The sequence below is a fragment of the Lepisma saccharinum genome, chromosome 6, assembly GCF_977018435.1.
Source record: "Lepisma saccharinum chromosome 6, izLepSacc3.1, whole genome shotgun sequence".
NCBI lineage: Eukaryota > Metazoa > Arthropoda > Insecta > Zygentoma > Lepismatidae > Lepisma > Lepisma saccharinum.
Window position 1 is genome coordinate 17444347 of NC_139234.1, and position 20347 is coordinate 17464693.

Here is a 20347-nt window from a genome sequence, read left to right on the forward strand (position 1 = left end):
TGGCGTGGTGCTAAGCACAGGGGAGCACTTTACCTTTTTACCTTTCGACCTGCAATGAAAAACATTAGGATAATAGTTAAAGTTTATTTTCGACATGTAATTAAGTGGTAACATTCTCAATGTAAGGGAGTCATTTGCCATCTTAAAAACAGCCAAGAACTTAAATGGACGTACAGACACATAAATTCCCACGCCAGAATTCCTGCTGCTGCTTCCTCTCTATATTTTGACCAGTCCTTAATGTGTCTTTTATCAAGCTGTTTATTTGTTTTTTGTGGTGTTTTACAAAAATTTTGCTGGCACACAACATTTTTATTGTCACATATCCATTAGATAAATGTTGGCAATTACTGTTGGAAAAAGCCATTAATGAAAAGTTTAATGTGCTGGTATGGAGTCCATCTCATCAGGCAAAATGGGTTCCATCTTCCTCTTCAGAAACAAATATATCCCATGAAGTGCTACCATCTGTAACCAGTTGGTTGAATATCAGTTACAGTTACCAATGAGAAATGGAAGAAACAACATTGTGACAGGCCAGCTGCTACCTTTTTCTAAGATACCAGACTACCTTTTAACCTTTTTCAACAACCTCTTTACCTTTTACCATATTTTATATTGATAACTGCTATTCTGCCAGTTTGTTATAAAACTGCCATTTTTCCTTAAAAAATGTGAATGGTTCAGTAACCTCTTTAATTAATATAAGTAACCAGGTGACTGCAATGGATTTGCAAAAAGAAAAAAGAAACAACAAATTTAGGTATTTACTGTTATGTCTTAATCATTATGACATAACAGAAATACACCTGTCAAGAGTGGAACTTCATAAAACCTATATTTTAACTTATAATCAAAGTGAAAAGCACATTTTTAACACATAATGACAGATATAAACAAAGTTGATCATAGTTGCTAAGCACAAACTATTATACTTGCCCATAGCTGCCAGTTCACCATGCATAATAGGGCCTCCCCGATGGCGCAGTGGTAGCATTGTCGCCTTGTAATCAAGGGGTGATGGGGTTGATACCCGTTGGAGGCACATAGTGGTTCAGATCCCACTTAACTGTAGGTCCAGTCCCGATTAGCCTTTCTGTGCATAAAGTGAACTTAAAACAACAATTCAATCATAATACTAACAACGTATCAGAGATGTTATATTATGATATATATACTTTGCAAAACTTGGGCAAATGGATTATAAGTTTATATTGTTAAGGATAAGAACAAATTGGTAGAATTTTTCTACAATCTAGGATCTTTATAGATATATTATGTTGGTGAATTATCAGTAGTTTGACAAACTGACACACCAATATGCCTTTATAAACCAATACTGATTATTCTGTTCCATCTGTAATGCATATGAACATGCATTCTCTTTTCCAGGTTGAAGGTGACCTGTACCTGGCTCCAGGCTTCCCAGCACCCCCAAACACTGACTACATTGGCTACCATCAGTTCATAGATGACTTCCTGCCCTCCGAGTCTCCATATCTCTATGGGTTGCATCCAAATGCAGAGATTGGATTCCTCACAACCACTTCCGACAAGATGTTCCGGACGGTCTTTGAGATGCAACCTCGTGACTCAGGAGCTTCTGGAGGGGATGAAACTAGTCGCGAGGAGAAGGTTGGTGGAAATATATATGCAGTGCCTTTCCAAATCATTTTAAGGGGTGTTTGCATTTAACACTGTTTTTTGTTTCCAAGTTCTTTGCTGCTTTCATCTGAAAATCAAAATTTGGAGATGGGGTGTAGCCCCCATCAATTCCTTAACCCCAGCCTGACGTACACCACTGCTTGGAAAGTGATCCTTTACAATGACTGCTCCATATGCCACGTGCATGGCCATGAAGTGCGCGAAAAAAAATCTTCTCTGATTCTGTAAAGCTATCCGCAAACTTTCTTCTTATCCTGAGATGACAATATGTACTGTGCTGTGAATTTGTGTAGCACGCTAGCAGACTGATTTCCCGAGTTGATTGGCTCAGACCCTACCTCCTCCGTAGAACCGAAGGCCATTCGGCCAGATTCGGCATGCTGTGAAGTGGTGAAAACGTGCTATGAAGCCAATAGCCCGGTATTCGTTGTAGCAAATACATAGCCTGCTGCAAATTTTTGAGCCTCTTAACGTGAGAAGTTTCATTTCACTTCAGTGTTTCAATATATGAAATGTGTCCCTTTCTTTCTTTTCATTTTAGTAAATTGAATAATGTGCTATAGCACGGTAGCACGTATTAAGCAGCCGTCACTGCCAGAAAGAAATAACTTTTGAAATAGCACATCTGTGCATTGATACTCACTATTCTGCTACTGACACTGTGTATTAGAATCCTTTAGAAGTAACATTTTATTTCTTGAATCAGTCTACATAGTGTGATTGCTAGTCTTCAAGTGAGGTAGTGTTCTGTGCTTCTGGCAAGCTTGAAGCTTGGGCAAACAAAACTTCGAAGTTGAGCCATGACAAGGGTTTAAGGGATCTCTTTATCTCTTTAAAAACAAATCCTGTTTCATTAATTCATTTCAGTTTGTCCTACTTTATCATTCAACCATTTAGTTTCCTTATCTGTTTTCATTTTATTAGCTTCTTTCCTTTTTGTATTATATATTTCTTGGCTCGACTTAGTCTTTGTTTGAATTGCTTTGTTCTTTACTTGAATAATCCTTCTGCAATCTTCATCCCACCATTAATTTTTGGGAACTCTTCTTTATTTTTGTATAACTTTGTTGACTGCTTCTTTTATTGCATTTTGTATGTTACTCCATTTTTCATTAACATTTTTTCTTTCCTTGAGATTTTTCAATTCTCATACAATGCCGCTTGATATTCCCTCATTTTCTTCAGGTTTTGTAGCTTTGATTTATCCCATTTCTTGTTTTGAAAAGCTTTTATCTCATAGATTGAAGGGATTGTTGTTTTAGGTTACCCACACTAAAATAAGATCAGAGTCAATATTTGGGCCTCTCAATGATCTTACTGCCAGTCAACACGTGATTCCCGTAATATAGTGCTCTGGTCAGGTGATATCCACATTCTTTTATGTAATCGTTTATGCTGGAATTGAGTGCTCATAACTATCAAGTTGTTTGCAACTGCAAATTCACACAATATTTTTCCATTCTTACTTGTTACATCATGTAATAATGTATGCCTACCTGTTATTTTATTATGTATTTGTTCTTATCCCAGCTTTAATTAGTCATCTAGTATACTCATTACTAGACCTCGGATTTTTAGGCTCTAAAAAATGTGCTTTTAGATTCCTAAAATAGGCTCTAAACATCCTAAAATAGGTTCTAAAAACCTTAAATTAAGCTCGAAAAATCCTGAAAGAGGTTGCAAAAAGACTGAATTTGGTACAAAATTTCTGAAAAATACTGATTAGATACAATCGTTCAAAACAAAATTTCACAAGAACCGTAATAACCAAATATTACATAATTTTCTAAACAAATTTTCATTTCTTTATATCATTTTTAAAATTATCTACAAATTATTATAATACTGCACTTGTGCTGTTAGAAAAAGTTACTTGTTGATATGAAAAATGAATTACGTATGTATCATTTGCTGCACGAGATCAGGGTAGCTACTCACTTGGAATTCCTTGAATTCCGGGCACCGGAAATTATACTGTGAATTATTGGCTCTGGAAATTATTCATGAATTTTGGCAAGACATGAAATAAAGTACAGTCACGGACACTGCCGGCTTGTAACGATTCCATTGAAAGTCAATGTATTCATTACAAGCCGGCAGTGTCCGTGACTGTACAAGCAGGTTTACTCTTTTCCACTTTTTTTCTCCGTAGACGTGAAAAATTGCAACTTTTTTATTCCATATCCCGTTAAATGTATACATATTTATAAATGCCCTGAGGCAAGTATCTGTCAGTTTAGCTTTTATTTCATTCATTCTTTTGAGGATGAAAAAGAAAGCTACACAGAAAATAAAACAAAATGTTCTCAATCCGTTTACTTTGTTAGTGTATTTTACAGAACAATCTATCTGACAAATGGAAGATTATTACAAAATAATATATCTTGAAGTTGATTAGGTAAATTTTTTGTTAAATGGAATCATACAAACCCTTTATATTGGCAATATTTTTGTGTATGGAAGGGAGGGTGAGAGTTGGTAATACGTAAGGTTGGAATAGAGAAAACATCTGCTTGTATCCTTGAATTTTTGGAAAGTTCACCTTGAAAACCAGGAATTATACTTGAATTTTATCATGGTCCTAGTGACCACCATGAATCTTTTTGCATTATTCACACTCAAACTCCACCTTTTGTCTGTGAGGATCATTTCATGTGTTGAAAATTACCATTCAACAGAAACAGAGTCAGTAGTGCTAATTTGAATGCTGAAATATTACTTCACGAGGCGTGAATGCCAAAAAGGACCAAACTTATGCAAAAGTGAGCAAGGCCACACAGATCAGAAGTTTGCACTTGGGTGCCGAAACTGAGGATTGGGGGGGGGAGGCAGAGCAAGACCAGTTTACTTTATCCAAGTAGGCATGGCTTAGCTTTAAGAGTCGATAGTGCAGGTGTAAAGTAGGGGGAAACTGCCCCCTTTCACCGCCACTGTCTGCAGGTAACAGTGACGTCAGACATTTTTGTTTTGTTTAAAGCTTTGATGAACATCATATACTTGGAGGGAGGGAAATCAAGAGAAAACATGTTTCAAACACGCCAGTCATTGAATTATTTCACCACCAAACCTAGTAAATACCTCTGTGAGATATAAAAATCCTGTAAAACCTAAAAAAATATAAAAACCTAAAAAAAAAGTTTAATTTAGACACATAAACCTAAAATAGGTTCTAACAAGCAAAATAGGTTATTTTAGGCACTATAAAACTTAGTCAGTTGTTTCGTTTTTTTATGAAACACCGATATAACTTATTTCTTATTTACCTGCAAAGGAAAAAATAAGTTAAAAATCTAAAATCTGAGGTCTACTCATTACATCACTTTTTGGAACATTGTCTACCAGTTTATGTATATTTTCATAGAATTCTCTTTTATTTCATCTTCTTTATCTTCATAGGTGCATGTGTGTTAATGAAGGTTATATTGTTATATGTACAGTCAACTCTCAATACAACGACCTTTCACGGTTCCCGGGAAAAGGGTCGTTATTTTGAAGGGGTCGTTATTGGAATTTGCACCAATTTTGAGCATCAACGGAGTTCAAATGGACATAAAGATTCCAAGGAGATGGTAGCACCATTTATCCTGTGTAGTTATACAACCTGATATGCACAGGATGTGTGTTGTGAGAAGGAAAATAGAACATGACAACGTTTTCACAAAAAAGGATTTTAAATCTCTTTTAATTGTGCACAGTCGTTGCTCTTCCACAAAATTCTTACAATTCTAGTTCATGAGAAACCCATTTGCACTGAGACCTACGGAAAGGAAAACAATCTCTTGTTTATTGCAAGTGAAACTCGAAGAATCCTGACACCAGTCACACTGGCGCCAGAAAAAATGGCATCGGGCATAATTAATGTTGGATTTTATGCGGGTCTACTAGATCATTGTCTGTTACAGGCTTAACTGGTAAGATAAGATCTCTCAGGAGACACAACACAACCTTTCTAGGCACCAGACAAAAAAAAAAAAGCGGGGTTGTAAATTTCGTTCTGGTTCGGCTGTGTAAAATACATCATAAAAAAAGTCACGAAAGTCACATTTTCTTTGCTTTAGCCAACTTCATATTCATCCCCCTCCCCTATCTCAGGAAGCAGTCCAAACTCTTCCTCGACTTGCATTGTAATTCAGCCTGAAAAAGGAAACATGCATTTTAAACTGTATATTTAGTCCCGATTAGCCCATCGGCATAAAATGAAATCAAAACAAGCTTTATGAAACCTGAACATTTTCAAATATCGAAATGGGAAACCGTTATTTACTCTCACGTTAATCGACGATTTAATGTTGGATTTAGGAGTATTCTCGATGTCAAACACCCGCTCCTCCAAAAGTTTTCCCCTTGAATAATGTTTTTGTTTTTTAATCAGTCTCAGCGTCCATTTTTAAGGAACATTTTTTTCTTTCTTCACATTAATGGTTCTGAAGAAAAGCAGCGATTATATTGTATGTATTTCCTTCCAACACTGCTCTGAGTGCTCAATAAGTTTATTCTTGTGTCAGATGTAAAATAAAATTTACAGTTTTGCTTATCAGAAGGTGCAGAACATGAACTTGTTTTAACTCTTGTTTCTTTTTCTTTCTGGAGATTGAATTTTGTTATCTTCAAATCAAAACAGCATTGTAAGATTCAAAACAATTACTTTTTCCTTCGCGCTGGATGAGTCATCGCTGTTATCGGCAAGTGACAGCTTTGCAAACTCTAGACAAAACATTGGCGCCAGCTGCAGCATAATAACAAGGAGAACGGCTGGAAGCTCGAGCAATAGATGGTGGAAGAGAAATTCCTCCGTATTTTAAAGATTACGCAACTGTCGAAGACTGAACTTTTATCAACATTTTACCATGCAACAGACAATAATACAGGCAATATTTACTATGTAGACAACAGCATAAAAAAAAAAGACCTGAATTCTGCATTTATCACATTGCTCTGCACACCAGTGGCTGAGAATGAGCTGCGAAGGGGGGGGGGGTATTTTTTTTTTTAAAATGTCCTATGGTTTTTGTTCGTTTTCAAGAATATATCCAGAACTGGTTGCTCCATTTTAGACGTCAAAGGAAAGGAGGAGGGGTCCGCTTCCACCCTCTCCTGTAATCAGCCCTACAGTCGTTCCGGCGAAAGAAGGGACTTGGAAATTCTATTTTTGTCTTTTCTGTCAAAAGCCATCGAGGGTCACATGATCAGTTGAACCAATTGGCTTTGTCAAGTTGCCATGATGAGGGGGAATTTTTGTGGTATTCTGCGTTGCCAAATTTTTCATTTTGGGTTGTTTTCGAAACAGGTGGCACCCTCATCAAAGCCAGCACGGCAAAGCATAATGGCTGCCTCCGTGTAGCAAGTGAATGGGTCTCCGATTCCCTGCCTCTCCCTGAAATGCGAGCAAAGGGGGCTTGGTGACAGGAAGAGGTGTCGTGTAGCACTGGACAAAAATCAGGCATGTAGCAACCGGTAGCAACACCAATTTCCCCCCTTGAACTGGAGGTGGAAAGTCAGGCTTTCCTCAAGACCATTCTCTGGGCAGGCGAAATTTAGTGCAAACACGAGCAAGAAAATCGTGGCTGAAACAATCGACATCCCCCCCCCCTTTCACGTTTGCTGACAGGAAAAGAGGGCGAATTCACTCAGCCAACGGGACACTTACGGGAGTTATGATGCATGTAAGATCGAAGTAAACTTTTGCGGAAACCTGGATGACAACACATTAAGTGGGTTGACTATCTTTAGTTGGTCTGTGTGGCTTTGATTATCTCTAACAGTTCCGCTTTTTTATGAAGTGTTGCAGGGAACAAAGAAAACGTTTTGAATGAAGGCGGTTACTGGAAGTTTTCAGCTAGAAGGCCAAGAGTAACTCACTCACGGGAACCTGCTGAAACCCCCACGTGAGTTGTCAGCAGCTCTTAGGTCAAGGATACAAGTCAAGGTCGATTTAAAATAACATGCAAGCACATTCAATCTTCTCTTCTTCCGTATCCAAGAGCAAGCAAAATAACAATGGCAAAACAATCCTGGTACAATGGGTAGAGGCCGTCCGGTGCAGGGTAACATTGGCGTGTTTTGGGGAGGGGAGGGCAGAGGTCAAGTGCAATTGGATATCACTCAAGCGTAGTGTGGTGGGGTTTATTTTTAGATCAGACTCGCTTGCGAGCGGTAGAGTGCTTATGAAGAGAATGAGTGTGAATAAAATGAGTGCAACAAACGTATTTTTTGGCCAATTTCCTTCAATTTTTCAACTTTTTTCCAAATTTTTCACGGTTCCCATGAGAAGGGTCGTTACTTCGAGAGGGTCGTTATATCCAGGGTCATAGAATCGAGAGCCGACTGTACCTTTAATTCTTATTGTACATTATCAAACCCTTTTTGACATCCTAATATTTTTTGTGTAAAATATTTCATAAGGGTGCTTTGAAACCAAAGTGACACTCTACAAATGACAAGTGGCAACCAACATGAGGATTTCACATCAAGTGGCAGGGGACAAGCTACAAGGAGGTTTCACACTGAAATGATGAACAACATGGGCCCCCTCCAGTCTATATAGAAACAGTTCACTGTACATGCAGGACCAACAGACTGAGGTGACACATGCACACTATTGAGACAATGGGCTCAGTCCGAGTGACACACAAGTGACAAATGCATGTTGCTGTGTCACTGCAGTATGAAAGGTTGTATTTCTTCTGAATGTTTGTTTCTAAGTAACACATGTTGCTTGTCACTTCCTGACACTTATGAGTCTTTAATTTATGACACAGTTTATGGCAAAAATACTTAAATTTCATTAGAAAACCTCAAAATATATATATTTTAAGTGAAATCACTGAAAATATATAGAGCCAATTGAAGTATGTAAAATTATAAAATGGAAAGTTAATGTGAGTCCTGTTAATATAATGTGTTGATATTTCAGGTTTTTATGCAGATAAATACATTGGAATAAAATGTTTAACCACATTAAAATCCTGGCTTTAGTACAAACTAATTTTTACGTTTACTTTTATTAGTATTTGAGACATATTTAGCTTTATATTTCAACTGTTTTGAACAGTTTTCATCAGGTGAGATAAGAAGGGTGCAAAGACTGAGGTAGACTCAAGTTGGTTTCTAATCTTATATTTTCCTTCCTGTTTTGTAATTTCTACCTCCACCTCCAGAAGTTCCCTGATTGCTTATTAATATCATAAACACTTTTATTTTAATACAAATAAAATAAGCAAAATGTTTCAGCTTTATTTATGAAGATTTCATCAGGTTATATGATTTTACATTGCAAATTGATGAAAGCTTCATAAAAAAAAATATCTTATTGTATTTTATATTAAAATAAGTGTTAGTGAAGGTTCTAAATGTGAGTTCCCCATAATAATACCAAAATACTATTTTATGTATTCAATTTGAACCTTAAGTGAGTCTGTTTTTGCACCATTTTATAGAAATAGTTTTACAACTAGTTACAACTTTTGTAAACAACTTGGTCTTCTCCTGCAGGTGAAAACAATCCTGGACGACATCCTGGACAGGCTCCCAGATGAATTCAATATGGCGGAATTGATGGGGAAAACAGAGGAACGCTCTCCCTACATTATTGTCTCCTTCCAGGAATGTGAGAGGATGAACATCTTGACCAGAGAAATGCGAAGAAGTCTAAAGGAGCTGAACCTGGGGATGAAGGTACTGAACTTCGCCTTTAGTGGACAGGGCCATTTTCTGCTGTAAAAACTGAAATGGCAAGAAACACATGTCATACCAAACCAATACTCTGCTGATCTGATATATAATCACAAGTGACTGGTTCATTCACCTCTTTTCATGTTGATGCAGGTGTGACTTACTCACGTAGTATAAATTATCAGTACAATACAAAAATAAAAATCTTTTATAAAATACCTAAAAGTACTTATGTGGGTGAGTATATAATTTGTTTCGGGATGTAACTACTCCCTTCATCAGGTTGAAAAGCTATGCCAATTTAATTATGGCATTGGCTGCGTCGAATAAGACTTGGATTAAGAGGTATGGTAAAAATGGATAAAAAGATTAAAATGTGATTTAAGGCAGCTAAACGTGTGTAGGTGCCTTATTCCTACCATTGCGTTAAAATCCTGATGTAAGCATCTATAAAACCACTAAAACAATTGCACTCAAATTGCACTTAAAAACCACTTTTCCAGAAGTGGCTCGGTGGACCTTGTACAGCTGTCTAGAATGCGGGAAGTTGTGCCGTACATTTCCCTCTTACTCCCCTTCCTTCCCCCTACATCCGTTGGGTTATGTCATATCTAGCTCGAAATCTATTACTTCGCGAGATGCGTTGATCACGGCCGGGGTGACCTGGAAGTCTATTTTTTCTCTTGTTGTATCCCACCTTTTGAACATTTTGATCCATTTTTTCTCAATGTTCCCATCTTCTCTGTTTAGTTTATTATCCCTCCCTTTGCAGATATACGCTGCCTCATATACATTCCTACTTAATGGTTTATGATCAACTCTCATTATTTCTCCTGAATTTCATGCTCTTCCTCGATCACGTGTTCTGATAGTCCGGTCCTTGGGGTTCCTTCTTTTATATCTTTGTCATGTTCCCCCCACCTAACTTTCATGCTCCGAGCAGTTTGACCTATGTATATCCTTTATTACACGAACATGTTATACTGTAAACCCCTTTTTCATCTTCCATTTTATTTTCCTTTTCTGGAAAATGGAATGGATACAAAGAGGAAAACCTGAACAGAATACACAGGAAAGAGTACAAGGTATGTAAAGAGGAAAGAGGGGGGAGAAACGAACAGTGACAGAGGAAAAAAGACACAGGAAAACGAAATTGACTTGGAGAATAGGAAATACAAATACATTGGCATTCCATATTTCAAAGGAATTTCGGAAAAGATAGAAAGAGTAGCCAAAGAATACGGTATTAAATGCGGGATGAGGGCAACATGAACGGTAGAGAAACATTTCACACAATATAAAAAGGATGGGAAAGAAAAGGAAAATAAAATGGAAGATGAAAAAGGGGTTTACAGTATAACATGTTCGTGTAATAAAGAATATATAGGTCAAACTGGCCGGAGCATGAAAGTTAGGTGCGGGAACATGAGAAAGATATAAAAGAAGGAACCCCAAGGAACAGACTATCAGAACACGTGATCGAGGAAGAGCATGAAATTCAGAAGTGAGAAATAATGAGAGTTGATCATAAACCATTAAGTAGGAATGTATATGAGGCAGCGTATATCTGCAAAAGGAGGGATAATAAACTAAACAGAGAAGATGGGAACATTGACGAAAAATGGATCAAAATGATCAAAAGGTGGGATACAACAAGAGAAAAAATCGGCTTCCAGGTCACCCCAGCCATGATTAACGTGTCTCGCGAAGTAATAGATTTCGAGCTAGATATGACGTAACCCAACGGATGTAGGGGGAAGGAAGGGGAGTAAGATGGAAATGTACCGCACAACTTCCCGCATTCCATGAGAGGTCCTCCTTAGACAGTTGTACAAGGTCCACCGAGCCACTTCTGGAAAAGTGGTTTTTAAGTGCAATTTGAGTGCAATTGTTTTAGTGGTTTTATAGATGCTTACATCAGGATTTTAACGCAATGGTAGGAATAAGGCACCTACACACGTTTAGCTGCCTTAAATCACATTTTAACCTTTTTATCCATTTTTACCATACCTCTTAATCAAAGTCTTATTCGACGCAGCCAATGTCATAATTAAATTGGCATAGCTTTTCAACCTGATGAAGGGAGTAGTTACATCCCGAAACGTCGTTTCACGGAAATCATATACTCACCAACGTAAGTACTTCTAGGTATTTTATAAAAGATTTTTCTTTTTGTATTGTACCGATAATTCATTCACCTCCTTAAGGTTCAGTTGAACCTTTGGCCAACCCCAGGCTGCTTTTCGAATTTTCCTCTCCTTTCAAAAAACACTATGATATTCCAACATCTGAAAAATTACATCAGCTTAAAATTATCTTCTAGAGCATTCTCATAAATCTTAGTGTGGTTTCGCTATTGTCTAGATAAAATCAATAGCACAATAGACTTACGTAGAAACAAAACTATTGATAATATCTAAGCAACAGCAAAAGCAAACCACACAGATATTCATTTGAATGCTCTAGAAGGAATTCTAGGCGTATGTAATTTTTCAGATTCTGGAATATCCTAGTGTTTTTTTTTTTTTAAATCAAAGGAAAACTCTAAAACAGCTGCCCTTGCTTCAGCCAAAAGTCCAGCTGAGCTTTAAGTAATGTAACTAATCAAGTGCCTGCAGTGGATTTTGCTTTCAAAAATAACCTACATATTTAGGCATTCGCTTAGAAGACCAGGCCATATGAATGGATGATATTCAGTGAACAACTTCTCCCATAATTAATTCGATGAAATCACACTCCACTGCCATATTTCCAGCAAGCAGATCAAGATCCTGCATTGATCACATGCCGGGTAAGCATTGTGCATATGGTCTTTTCTGAAGTGATTCAAGGTATGATTATCATGAATGTTTACATGTAAAATATCACAATTGTTTTCACTAAGAAAACTTCTCGTATGGATTCCTTAACATCCGCAAATCATGCTGTTTCCTTGTACTTTGTCTCATGTATGCTTTCAGCACAGAATTTTATACCCTTAATATATTTTACTCCTTTTTAAACCTGGCAATTTTTTTAAAAGGAACTCTCGGTGCATCCAAGGATGGACACCAATTACTGTAATGCTGACACACCCATATAATTTTTAACAAACAACAATCTACTGGAAGATGAGTGCAAATATTAACCTCTCACTTTCAGGGTGAACTTACCATCACCTTGGATATGGAAGCACTCGAAGGAGCACTGTTCCTTGATCAGGTTCCTGAGAACTGGGTGAAGCGAGCGTACCCTTCCCTCCAAGGGCTTAGTCCCTGGTTCGCTGACCTCCTGATCCGTATTCGAGAACTTGAGAACTGGACATCTGACTTCTCCGTAAGTGTTGCACAATTTAAACTTATTTATAACTCCTTCAGTACAGACCCTGGTGGCCCTAGCATATGGATGTTTTCTTTTCAAGTGTTCTTCATTGATTTCATCCTCATTGTCATGAGGATTGTGATTCTCCATTACCTAAAGATCCACTTGTTTGATACAGTTTGTAATACAGCTTTATAACTCTGAAATCATATTTGTTGCCTTTCCTGTTAATTCTGACGAAGATGGTGCAGCTGAAACTTGCATTCATTTCATTGTTTGGAAAGTTATCTTATAAAAATAACTGAAAAAGTTACTTGGCTCAAAAAGTAACTCAGAATTACATTTTGCTAAGTAACTCAGTTACAGTTAGCGTTGCTTTAAATAATTAATATAAGTTTATTTTACAGTTACTTTATTACACATTATAAACCACGAGGAGCATTGTCATTTCTGATTGGATGGTATTCGCTGAAGGGAAGTGGTGGAGGGGTGGGAGTGCAGTCATTCACCTTCGCAGGAATTGCCATTTCAGTCTAACCTTGGTATTGGACAGGGCTACTGCCCACTTTGCCAGGGTTTCCATGAACCTGCTGCGGAATTTGTTTCCTAGTCGTGTGATTTCCAGTTTCGGAGATGTGCCCTGGCCGCCTCGATCCCCTGACCTCAACATCTGTGACTTCTTTTTGTGGTTTTTTTTGAAGGATCGAGTTTATCAAGACAAACCCCGCACTTTGGATGACTTGAAGGCGGCCATTCGTAGAGAGGTGGAATTGATCACTGAGGAGACACTGGAACGAGTGTGGAGGAGCTTCGAGGCCAGGATTGAAAACTGCATCAGGGAAGACGGACGTCACCTTTCTGACGTGATTTTTGGTACGTAAGGTAAATGGCATATCCCGACAAGAATGTTACATTCGTTCAATAAAATTATTTTTGGAAAATTAACTATGTTTAGCTTTTTTCAAAATGACAGTGCTCCTCGTGATCATCCTGTATATAACTAATTGAACAAATTGTATGCATGAGCTGTAAGTAGACTTCTCTTTTTACTTATGACCTGCTAAAATGAACATTTTTTTTTATTACATTAAAATAAAACTCATATGTTTAATAACAATTGCAATTGACATTGTTGATTCAGAAGGATGTCATGTTTATGACTCAATCTGACCCTCAGCTCATCTTCATTGAGAAAAATTGTCCCCCTCTTGGCAAGCTGCTAGAAGAGCAAAGAAACCAGCTGTTGCATCTTGTAGAGAGAGAATTCCATGAGTCATTTTTTGTGAATGTGTTGATGTGAGAGTGTCCACCAATCGACATGTTCATATTTCTGTTTGTAGATTGGAGTTCCTTTCAAATAGAGAATTTATGTTTTCATCAAATTTTAAATTTAATTTTTCACTTTTTAAAATTGCAGGTTTCATCTTTGCATTTCAAGACCACATATTTCTGATTTGGAGTTTGAACAAAATCCTTATAAAAATCTGCGTGATATTTGAAAAATTTCCAGTAAAGGGAAAAATTTCAGTAACTTCTTTCGAAGTATCGGATTATTATATATTATCCTCCAAACCTAAATTATTTAACCAGAGAGAGATAAGATGTAGTTCCATAACCACTAAATATTATTGTCACGAGCCCTCGTTACTTTGAAACACTGTTATATATTACACGTACACTATTTGACATGACATAACAAGTGTAGGAGAAATAAAAGAACCATATTTTTTTAAATTTACAAATGTTTCCTGCACTTGTTTCATCGAGTAAATGTGCAGTAGCCAACATGTAATGCATGTTTGAAACTCGGAAGAACATTACAAAATACCCTGTACTTTATTTTTGTATTTTTACTGTAAATTCTGAAGGCAAGAGTGCAGTTGAAATTGAGGTTCTTTTCCACAGCTTCCCTCAGCAGTCTGGCTGGGAGGCTTCTTCAACCCGCAGTCCTTCCTCACGGCCATCATGCAGACGACTGCTCGGAAGTATGACTTCCCATTGGACAAGATGTGTCTGCAGTGTGACGTTACCAAGAAAGTGAGGGAGGAGTTTACGTAAGTTCATTTCTGTTTCATTTCATTTCTCAGTGGAGAGTAACTTTATTTTCTTAACCCTCCTATATCTGAGCTCCAAAAAGAAGAATGCAGACATTATTGTGCAGGGTGGGGGGGGGGTGTTACTTAGTGATCTTGGTAAGTAATGTTACATTAGGACAAGTATTCTTAGTTTAAAATGGTATTTATTTCAGCATTATTTGCAATAATATTTTGTCTCAGAATTCCTCCATAGTTAAATGTTTAGCACTCTCACCTCTGATGTGAGCAGTCCCATTATGAATCCCCTCTGGTGCTTCAAAATTTCAGTTTGTGACCCAGCCCCAAGAGGACAGTTGCTTAAAAGCAATGGTAGGAGCCATTCAACAGCAACAAAGGGACTGCTTAGCTGCCTTGGTTCTCAAAGGGCAATTGCAATTTAATATATTGTCTCTAAAGTTTTGACATAACAATGCATAACTATTTCAGTGATTAAATATGGAATTAAAAAAATGACTTCTTTAAACTAAACGCAATAACTGTGAAATTTTATCTAAAAATATTTTAGGACAAAATTCCTCTACAGCATTTTTTTAAATAAAATCTGGAACTTTTGTGGTCATAGTACTAGTCACATATAATTGCTTTTAAAGCAATGTGAGTTTGGTGTAGAAGGCATTACCGCACCTGCAGCGCAGTTGTTCTCATGTTTAAACGTTGATTCTCGTCATAGGCATTTAGATGTTGTAAGCAGTACTTCAGCTCATGTCCAGTGAGATATAGCCAAGCTGCATCGTTGGGAATATTCCATCATCATCATCATCATCATCGTTTCTTTCCACAAAGTTGAGAAACTACTAGCAATAGCGTCCATGCTTGTTTGTGTGGAACTGCTCAGCTGTAACTTTGTATGACTTGATTTTTGAATGCTTAGAAAGTCATCAGTGTTATCTGTCACCATCTGGATCATATTCCAACATTTCACATTGCTTTGCTTCGGAGTGCAATTTTGTGCAAACTACCACCATGACCATAAAAATTAGATATATTTAGAATAGGACACTTCACCCTAGAACACCCTGTATATTGGTAAGTAAATTATAGTGTTCTAATATATATAACTTATTATATATTTAATTGTTGCTGAAATATGTCCAATAATTAGAGGCACATATTTTTGGTAAATAAAAAAGCAAAATTTTGGTACAAAAACTGAGTCAATTTTGGTTTCCAAAGCGGTAAATGAAATAAAATTTTGCTGTTATAGTGGTGAAAAAGCGGTATATAAAATGGCATTTTGGTTTTAAAAATATGAATACGCAAACCCAAAATTTGATTTTAAAACTGCACTCACTACACAAAATAAACATATTCCTTCTAATAGCACATTTATATCCTTATCAGAATGTTAAGTTTATTCCTGTATAAAGGGGTCCATTTTTGCTTCTGAAATATTTACAGAAGAATTAATCAATTTTCCGTGAATTGCATAACTCACAGGATAATTCTGACTTCAGAAAGTGCCACGTGTGTAAATAAACACTAAATTTCGTGTTTAAGAGTCTATTTCGCATTTTGCAGTTCATTTCGCAACATTTCGTGACAAAACAGGGTGGGAAAATGCACCTCACACCTTTCAGAAACATGAAAAATTAACATTACAATGTATTATTCCACAATTCGTGATTTCGTCAAAAACAAAATATGCATGCCTCTACCAATAATCCATGTTGACAGAAAACAAAAGACACACACAATTAAACATTAAAGAAATGTTCAATATCTTACTAACAAAATATAACCTAAGCAAATACACAGAACAATTATATCCACAATAGAGGTCATTGTTATTAAGAAATCACAAGAAACATGTGCACTGTTTCTGTACTTGCACCAGAAACTTGATACCTAATAAACTGAAAACATTTTATTTCCACATATTAGCTGAACAACAAGTTTAATATTACACTAAAGACATTATTTAAACAAATGGGAAAAATAGAATAATGAAAACCAACACTTATATTACTTATTGACCAAAACTAATAGGTTCATTTATATACATGTAATTTCAGGTCTGCACCTAGAGAAGGAGCGTTCATTCACGGATTATTCATGGAAGGTGCTCGGTGGGATATAAAAACTGGCTCAATTGAAGAATCCAAGATGAAGGATCTCTTCCCCATGATGCCAGTTATATATATCAAGGTATGCACTTGCCTCAATATTGCTATTATTATTATTATTGCATGTAGTAGGCTGTATGATTATTTCAAAATGCATCTTAATGGTAGGTGTGGTTTACTGGTCATCAAATAATTATAACAACTTGAGAAAAATAATTTTATTAGAAATCTATAAAATTTGTAATATTGAATGATGAATTACAATTTATCCTAAGAAGTCTAAATTTTGAGAAAATAAACACAAAATATAATTGAAATTGAACAGCTTGAATGTTCAGTTAAAAAGCCATTTTTCATTAATCACAGTTCAGCAGCACCTAGGTGAGGATATGATGTGTGAGTTGATTGTTGACTGAGCCTTTGTCTACACTTTTCCTCAGTTGGCAAACTTCTATGCTGCTGCATTTGTTGCTTGTTTACTGGCCAGTTAGTACCAAACTATTACACTAAAGATATTACTAGAGTGCGCGTCAAATCTCCTGCATATGGCCTTGAACTGCTGAACAGCACCAGCGAATCACAGACGTGCGGCGTTGCCTAGTTCAGAACCTGTTTCACCTCGCTACTAAATCGTGTACCTGGCGCTCGGATATAAATATATTATTTCAAGTGTCAGTAGTTCAACAGATGGAAAGATAATGAATTTGCGAGTATGTACGAAAAACAAGCGTGATTGTAGCTTATACCGTTCCCTCTGTAGAAGCAATGTCATTATAAACGTATTTGCATTGTATCGTTTTTGTTCTCCCTTCGTTCCTGTTGCATTCCGAAACTTTCCGATTAGCGAAGGGAACAGGGCAGGTTCGTTCCCAGTGATGGTAGAAGGAGAAATTGACGAAGAGGATAACGTCACTGTTCGTTTTTCCCACGTTTTTAGTGTGTGTGTGTGTGTGTGTGCAGCATGTCGTTGAGTAAACCAAGTGGTAGTGATAGCGAGAGAAGAGAGAACAATACAGTGTTGTACGAAGCCAGGCACGACGGGTGATTTTTCAGGTGTACAATTTTTTTAAAAAAAAAAAATGTTCGAGTGAAGAAGAGAGCAGTAAAATTGACTTTAAGAAGTGCCAGGCTCTAACAGCTCAAGCGTGTGGTGTGAATCAAGCTACCGTTTCTCGGATATGTTCGGGGGCAAAACAATGTGGATCGGGGCCTGCTCCAATGTTTCAATCACCTAGAAAGCACATTAACGTACCGAAAAGAACGACAAACTTAGATGACTTTGAAAAATACGTAGTTCGTAGAACCGTCTTTGAAATTTACGATTGTGGCGAATTTTCTACTGCCAAAAGGATAACGTACTCTTTACGGGACAAAATATCTTACAAAGGCTGTACAACTTCCACCTTGAGAATATTGAAACAATTATGCAGTCCCTCTGGCATAATCAGGTATGTTCTTTTCTTCCATTAAGTTTATTATATGTTATATTATCTAATGTTCCGTGCTCTCCGTGACAAGGTGTTTCGCTCAACCACGCTGTCTCTTTTCCGTGTGAGATTTCGACATGGCACCGCTGCAGTGCGCTGCTATTGGCTATCGCCATATGCAGGAGATTTGACGCACACTATAGGCCTGATCTGTTACTGCTTTGAACTGATGCCGATATGTGTGACTGTCTAGATTCTCACTGATAAGGGTGCTTGAAAATTGTAATAATTAAAATTTGTTCAAAATATTATTTAATATTAGTGTGTAAGTATTGCCATTAATTTATTTAATTTTGCTTGAAAATATTCAACAATTACATCACAATATTAAAATACCACTTACATAACCACCAGATACAGTTTTTCCACACAATATTGTGGTGCAAAATACATGGAAGCTTCGAATTTTGCATTTTTTCCTGGATAATTAGTCACCACAAAAAGTGTCACGTGGTTGCTGTAGTTTTTGTAATATTTAAGCAATCTCAATGAAACTTTCTGTACATTTACATTATGGAATAGAATTACATGTGCGCATACGAATTACACAACATGATAGTCAATAGGGTCGTAGGTCCATATTTTCTGCACGACACCATGAATGGTGAACACTACCTGACAATATTGCAACGGTATGTTTGACCCATCATATCTCGCTGAGGAAACATCGGTGAGATTGTTTTCATGCAAAACGGCACACTGCCACACTTTTCACTTACCGTATGGGCCTGGTTCGACCAGTTTTCTGGAATGTTGACTGGGACTTCACGAATGGCCTGCCAGAAATCCAGACCTCATGCCCTGTGACTTTTTCCTGTGGGGCTGGACAAAGGAGGAAGTGTACAAGACAAAACCCCACACTGTGGAACAATTGGATACACAGATTCTGGATGTTATCACAAACGTCCTGAAAGAATTCCTACAGAAGACCGTCAATTCCATTCACGTTTGTTTGAGGAAGCTGGTGGATGCCGCCAGTGCCTACATTGAATTCTGAGCTGGCACATATGTAATTCTATTCCATAATGTATGTGTACATAAAAATTAATTGAGATTGCTTAAATATTACAAAAACTACAGCAAATTTTCAATACCTAGTTAGTTCTTACCCACCCTGTATAATTTCAGAAAAGTATCTGTGAATAAAATCCAACTGATGCTGGAACGATTGGCATTGGTATCGGCTCAGCTCTAGATATTGCATATAAAAATATGAGGAAAAATAGAATAAAAACCAACCTGTTCCAACCACATCTGCAGGATTTTTTCCCCAAACCAGATGCCTTCCCAAAAGAACTACAGAAGAATTTTATCATCTGTATTGATACATTTCTACACTCATTCATCCAAATCTCAAGAGCATGCATATTCACCACACTAAAAAATACCAAGAAAAAAAACAAAAAAACAACAACCCACATTTCTCAGGATAAAAAGGAAAGTTTAAAAGGTAAAACTCGCAACACCATTTCCTGCCTCGTTTCACTCAGTGTTGCAAGTTTTGCCTTTTACCCTTCCCTTTTATCATAATGACAGGGATGATGCATCCCCAAAACATCAATAGTCGGTTTGTGGCCTTTTATTTTCATGCTGTTTTGTCTTCTTGTTTTCTGATTTTATTGCAGGTAAGACTTTTGAGTTTCTGGAATGAGGCATGTTTTCACATTTGAACTTGTCTGTTGTTCTTTTCCATTATCAACTATTTTTAATTTGAACCACATGTGACTTCTCAATTGCAGGCCATAACTCAAGACAAGCAAGACATGCGCAATGTGTACGAATGCCCTGTGTATAAAATTCGAATGCGTGGACCAACTTACGTTTGGACTTTCAATTTGAAAACTAAACACAAGGCTGCAAAGTGGACATTGGCTGGTGTGGCCCTGCTTCTTCAGATTTAGTTTCAGACTTTAAATTTTGTATTCAGTTGTTGTTCCAAGAGTAGTTAGATGCTTGTTGTAGGTTTTATATAACTTGGAAATAAAGTTTCTCGTTTGCATTCATGATGAAAGTGTAATTTCATATATATTTGTTAGTGAATATGTGCATAAATGTCAAGGCTTCA

The 20347-nt window shown here is 37.0% G+C and overlaps 1 protein-coding gene across 1 annotated transcript in view; it reads left to right on the forward strand.

Annotated features, from left to right (window-relative positions):
• LOC145988599 (dynein beta chain, ciliary-like) overlaps positions 1-20285 on the forward strand; it is a 292854-nt gene extending 272569 nt beyond the window's left edge. Inside the window, exons 71-76 of the mRNA XM_083123590.1 lie at positions 1393-1635; positions 9157-9339; positions 12478-12651; positions 14542-14690; positions 16745-16877; positions 20022-20285. Of these exons, the coding sequence (XP_082979716.1) occupies positions 1393-1635; positions 9157-9339; positions 12478-12651; positions 14542-14690; positions 16745-16877; positions 20022-20183 (1044 nt within the window). The 3' untranslated portion in view covers positions 20184-20285. The remainder of the gene's footprint in view (positions 1-1392; positions 1636-9156; positions 9340-12477; positions 12652-14541; positions 14691-16744; positions 16878-20021) is intronic.
• The last annotated feature ends 62 nt before the right edge of the window (positions 20286-20347 follow it).